Source organism: Cephus cinctus, unplaced genomic scaffold, assembly GCF_000341935.2.
Source record: "Cephus cinctus unplaced genomic scaffold, Ccin1 Ccin1_scaffold1184, whole genome shotgun sequence".
Classification (NCBI taxonomy): domain Eukaryota; kingdom Metazoa; phylum Arthropoda; class Insecta; order Hymenoptera; family Cephidae; genus Cephus; species Cephus cinctus.
Window position 1 is genome coordinate 975,600 of NW_014333664.1, and position 6,338 is coordinate 981,937.

At 38.0% G+C, this 6,338-nt stretch overlaps 1 protein-coding gene across 11 annotated transcripts in view; it reads left to right on the plus strand.

Annotated features, from left to right (window-relative positions):
• Positions 1 to 6,338, plus strand: part of LOC107272422 (syntaxin-1A) — a 42,545-nt gene that overhangs the window by 27,874 nt on the left and 8,333 nt on the right. For 2 of the 11 annotated variants that reach the window (XM_015749580.2, XM_015749581.2), the window contains exons 4-8: positions 697 to 771; positions 915 to 1,097; positions 1,189 to 1,262; positions 1,511 to 1,648; positions 4,236 to 4,346. In XM_015749580.2, coding sequence (XP_015605066.1) covers positions 697 to 771; positions 915 to 1,097; positions 1,189 to 1,262; positions 1,511 to 1,648; positions 4,236 to 4,346 — 581 coding nt within the window. Of the gene's footprint in view, positions 1 to 696; positions 772 to 914; positions 1,098 to 1,188; positions 1,263 to 1,510; positions 1,649 to 1,728; positions 1,961 to 2,106; positions 2,641 to 3,087; positions 3,199 to 4,235; positions 4,347 to 5,825; positions 6,002 to 6,338 lie in introns of those variants that run through there. The other 9 variants (XM_015749578.2, XM_015749579.2, XM_025089855.1 and 6 more) reach the window with 7 other exon arrangements.

A 6,338-nucleotide genomic window follows, 5' to 3' on the forward strand; every position in this document is an offset into this window, starting at 1 on the left:
ATTTTTTTTTTTTTTTTTTTTTTTTTTCGATTATCGTCACACCTCAGTGTCGTGGGAGGGATTTTAATTGGATGGACGTCTCTCGAAATTCTGTACGGTGAAGATCGTTGGGTTAGGTACCTTTTTTTTTTTTTTCACATTTCACTCAATCGGAAGTACGGAACATGGGATTGGAACGGTGGGTATTTCTGGGGAACGACGTTCCATGGGAATTTTATGTAGTCCGTATAGCGGGAAATTCTAAATTGTTTGTGTAACCGTAATTGCTGGGGCTGTCTGGGTCGTCAATTTACGGCCTTTGGACGTGCCTTTGAATTTTCCAATGACGTCGGGACGCCCAGCGCCCTGAAGCTGTTTAACGAGTTGGCTCGAGCGGTCGCGGAAATAAAAATTCGCTCGATTTTCTTGTACTTGTTTTCTCTTAGGAAGTTGCGAGGTCAAATTCGTTTGAGTATTATGAACCATTGTCGCGATTGTCTTATTTACTAAGTCTTATATATGTATAGGGTGTTTGTATGAGTATTGGGGTAGGTCATCGGGTGATCATTAAAGTAACTTATCGGTAATGAATTTTTCTTTCCCTAATTTGACGATTTTCGAACTTTTGTGGAAATCGTCGGAGTGACATTTAATTTAATATTAGAGAATTATGTCTGACAAAAGTCATAATCGATCCTTCCTTTTCTCCTGTTACAGAAGTCAAAATGGAACTGGAAGATCTGATGGCTGATATTAAGAAAAGTGCTAACAAAGTCAGGGCCAAGTTAAAGGGTAAGTTTGTACGGTTAAATTTTTGCTTACTTGAAAATCCTATACAGGTTGTTCGATATTTAATTTTTTTAAATATATTTTTGCCCTGGTACTTTTTTTTCTCTACGTTTTGATAATCAACGAAAATAATCTGACTTTTACAGTGATAGAGCAGAATATCGAGCAGGAGGAACAGACAAATAGATCGTCGGCGGATCTCAGGATACGCAAGACTCAGCATTCAACCCTCTCCAGGAAGTTTGTCGAGGTGATGACGGAATACAATCGGACGCAAACCGATTACAGGGAGCGATGTAAGGGCAGGATACAGCGACAGCTTGAGATCAGTAAGTTTATTAATTTCATTAATTCCATAGTCCCATTCGAGGTACAAGTTTTGTTTCCATCTACATATACCAATGCACTGATCGTTAACAGCGGGAAGAACGACGACTAATGAGGAACTCGAGGAAATGCTGGAACAAGGAAATCCGGCAGTTTTTACGCAGGGGGTAAATTATATTCATATATAATCGTATCGTAAAAAATTTACTTCGATTCTAACGGTTTATTATTTTTTTTTTCTTTTTACGAAGTACGAAATATATCAGATTAAATAAAGAATCTGGGTAATCTGAAGCTTCCGCGCGTGAGAAATTTTTCGAATTCAACAAAGAATGAGAACAAAAAAATATAGAAACGATTATCTAGGTTGTGCTTTAATTTTTAATTTTTTATTTTTTTTTCTCAATACACCTAGATCATTATGGAAACGCAACAAGCAAAACAGACCCTTGCCGATATCGAGGCGCGTCACGCGGACATCATCAAGCTGGAGAACTCCATTAGAGAACTTCACGACATGTTCATGGACATGGCGATGCTAGTTGAGAGTCAGGTAAGAAAGAATTTTCTTATATTAGGATTACACAGTGAAAAAGTCTGCCATTAGGTTCCAATTTATTGATTTATCCATAGGAATTCATATTGTCAGTGCGCGATGGCGAAACGGAAGAAAATATGAATTTTTACCGGATTCAGTCTGACAACTGCAACCCTTGTCACCTGCCATAATACAGGATAAGAGATATTAGGATTATCGATTATCAATTTTATTTTTTTTCAACTAAAATTTTGTTAAGGGGAGTTGCACTTGTCACACTGTTTGCTACTGAGCGAGGAGTCAGATAATAAAAAGTTTCCCGTTTCACTTTCGAGTGGTTACAATGAAAAGGGAATTGGTGGTCCCTGCAGCGTCATCTAGTTGCTGATAAAATAATTATTAGTTTCTCGCATTTAGACGTCACGTGCGTGAACAACGGGATGAGAAGTTTTAATTGCAAATGATATTCGTAGTTATTAGCACCGTGGGTGGAAAACAGGCCGCTGGATAAATGATAACACCGATAAAGAAATGTACAGGGACAGTCTGATGTTGTTACAGTTTGTATTTTTTTTTTATTTATTCATTTCAAGTAATCACTTTTTTTTTTATTTCTTCTACATCTACGCCCCGTCTACTTTCATTCGAAGGGTCTGACAATTATTCTCACGTTACAACGTAGTCAAGTTGATTTACAAAATTTGAACGAACTGTCCAGCGTCAGGTCGATTCTACTGTAGCAGTCGGTTCTGTTTTGTGTATAATTGTAGTCTTTTTTTTTTTTTTTTTCTTTAATTATCATCGCGGTCAATTATCCGATTAGGGTGTAGCGCGGCGCAGTATAACCCATTCTTGCTATCCCACTGGTTCCCAATTCTCACGTTATTTACTCCATCGATAACATTCACTGTCTAATCAATTGAAATAACTATCTTAATTATATTAACTTACGGATCGTGTTTCCCTCGCATTTCGACTCTTCGCAAATTTTGAATGGAAAAAAAAAACCATAAATAATCATCGCAGCCTATATCGACAGACCAAGGATAATGCGAGGGAACGTCGATCTGCTCTAACACCTTTAAATGGCTTTTATTCTGCATGGGTCTATTGAATTCAACGTCTATTGGAAATAAGATACTCGATAATAATAACGAAACACGTGGGTGCCCGATCGTGACGTAACCGATGTATCCTTCTCACAGTCAATTCTCCGATTGTCCGTATTCTTCGACATTGCGCGGAAAAAGGGTAAAATCTCCTCCCCCTCTTTTGTCTCTCTTTTTTATCCTCAATTCACGATCCGTCACTCAGGTGAACACGTGACGCGCCAATGGTCGCGATATATGGTCTTGAATTTTTCGCTCAATCGTCTCGAGCGGGTGCATGACAATGGTTCTCTCTCACTAACAATTTTCCTTGTTACGCTGTCGGGATTGCGCCGCGCACTTTAGGGCGAGATGATAGATCGCATAGAGTACCACGTGGAGCACGCGGTCGACTACGTGCAGACGGCCACGCAGGACACCAAAAAAGCCCTCAAGTATCAAAGTAAAGCCCGACGGGTGAGTCCTGCCCATATCTATAAGAAAATTTTTATCATGATACACGTGCACTTCTAATTGGTCACTTTTTTTTTCTGTTTGTTTGCATCCCAATCCTCAAAACCGTCTACCCTCGAATCCCATTCATTTTTCGTACAAACTTTTCACCGAAAAAAACTTACCCCCGCCCCCCCCCTTTTCTCTCTCTCCCATCGCTCACCCTCCGACACCCACAAAAATCTGGTATCCCGTACTAACAAAAAAAAAAAAATTCTATTTTCAAATAATTCTCATGGCTTTTTGGTTTCTCTATTTTTTCTTCTTCTCTGTATATATTTTTTATTTTTATTTTTCTCTATTCTCTTGCACCTAACATCTGTATATATATATATACCACATATATATTTCATCGATCATCGTGTCACATATGTTACATCATCACGTATGTGTGTGTGCGCGCCTGTGTGAAATGCTTGATTATATACATATCGTATGTATATCTTAAAAAAAAAAAAAAAAAAATCATATCTCAATTGATAACTGTTTTCTATGAAACATGGGTGTGCTGGTGTTTTGTGCCTCTGTCCATTACTGCTCTGTCTTATAAATGTTACCTGTAATTTATAACACTAATCTACTAACTGCTGGACTAACGACTAATGTATATCTACTGTGTTTGCGAATATATACACACATATATATATATATATATACGTGCTATTGAAATGAAAAAAAAAATTATATACGCAAAAATAATATATGTGTGTATATGAAATAATGTACTATTTATATCGTTCGTGTCTCTCTGGCTATTATATAATCGTTGCCTATATCTATATATGTTTTATACGTATATATCTCCCACACGTTATTCTTCACTGTGTCGCATCTGTTTTTGGGTATTTATTTTTTGGGCTCTTGGTATTATTACCTCCCTATGGCATATACGTGTTCTTGCTGCGACTTCTGATCTGACAATCCTTATATACGTTGTCCGTCAACCACGTGTATCCTCGTATCCCGATCCTCGCGAATCCCAATATCGCGCGACGTGGCAGGGCGAATTGGTGGACCGCATTGAGTACTGCGTGACCCAAACTGGCGACCACGTAGGTCAGGCACGAGGTCAACTGATCATGGCCGAGGACTATCAGAGGAAAGCTCGCAAGGTAATGATGCCATCCACATTCCCTACGGATTCAATGCGACGAACGAAAAAGGAACTTTTTTTTTTTTTCATGACTGGGACCTTTTTTTTCTTACGGTTTGACACGTTAGATACTAACTGGCTTTGATTTCATATCTATGCAGGATTATTTTAGGGATACGTAAATGTATGTATAATTTACTAAGTTTTTCATTCGCTATACGAATCCTCGACCATGACGATTTTTCAGTTGCGTTCCTTTTTTCAATTCGTTCGTTCTATTCGTGCGTACTTTACCCTGTCTTGGAACCTTAAAATTATGATCCTTGATCGTATTCACTTGTGATTACCATCCTTAGCCCTGCTGCTCCTCTTTTTCTTTTTTTTTTTTTTTTTTTTTTTTTTTTTTTTTTTGTAACACCGCCTGGCTGAGAAATTAATTTTGGACGAGGGGCCGTCCTCTTATGGGTTTGTATGGTAACGGAGTCACCTTATTTTGGTACTGATATATCGGCTCGACGTTGTGTCTCCAATTTTTCTTTTTCTTCTACGAGAGAACGCGACGTTAATATTTTTGCCGAGATAATTGCACGGAAATCGACGTGACACGTCGATAATTCCCTGGTTACTTCGATCGGATTCGTTAAGGACGTATTTTTGTTTGTTCTTTTTTTTTTACCAAATTTCCTAACCCTCGTTACTGCTAGTAACGCTTCCTACGAACAACGTGATACTATTACCGTAGCAATGTATGTATGTAAATATAGCACTTTATTAACATACATATGTGGATGCACGTTAAGACTCATTCAAGGAGCGTCTAACTGTTATAGAACCATAGATTTGAATTAGTAGATTTGGATTTTTTGATTGTTTTTTTTTTTACTTTTTGCCTTGTTCCTTTCGTATCTTCTAATCGTGGCAGTGTTCGATCGTTGTGTAATTTTTTTCTTATACCTGAAGTTGATACGAAAGAAATTGTTATCCACTAACAACGTTTAACCGCTTACCTTTCGCTTGTCGCCGTGTTGGCTTGGCAGTGCGATGTTAATCGTACAAAATGTACTTAGATGCTTAAGTCTATAAGTTTCCATTACAGACAATGCCTGAAGTACGTTTAGAAACACGCCAGCGCAATACTGTAAGATAATAGTCACACGCGCGTATTCATACGTGACACTTGAATCATACACGGTAAAACATTGAACAACGACGGCAATACTTTCGATCGTATGGAATGAAGATTGTAAAAACAAAAAATTGCAAAAAAATATATGACTTAAAACGACACACTTTTGTATTGCCGGACACACACGTTGATCATAACTTTTTTTTATCTTCTTCTCTTATCTCTTCTCGTTGTTAATTTATCATCTTCTTGCATGTATTTTTTTTTTCTTCTTCATCGAATCAAAATTTTTTTTCAAGTCGACTGACTCGCTGTCACAATTGAGGTATACGCCCAATACTGACTCATGTCAATTGTCTTTTCTGTCCACAGAAAATGATCTTCATTATGATCTGCGTCATAATCACTGTCGTGATACTAATCACCATTTTGGTCGGATTCTTACCAATATTGTGAATGGAAAGACGCGTAAACGTCGTTTCTTAATACATACCTAGAGAAACCAATGATAACAACAAAACAAAAAAATAAGCAAAAGGAATCGTAACGCGCACACGCAGCATAAAGCTTGAAAATATTAATCATTAAACGCCACCCGTGCGAGAGTTTCGATTGGACTGTCTTTTTTTTTCCTCGAAATTAATATACCAAGGAAAAATAAAAATTGAATAAAAGGATAAGGCTTTCGAGAATAGGATTTAAAGAGACATTGTGTCACGAGTGAAGGTCGGTGACGAAAAATAGAACGCGAGGAAGATCAGGTTGGCGGAAGGGTGGAACGGGGGGGGGGGCGGTTGCAAGAAAAGAAAAATGAGGAAAAAGATAAATAACGAGAAGAGAAAGAGCGAGGAGAAGGGGAGTAGGAGTGGGAGGATGAGGGGGGGG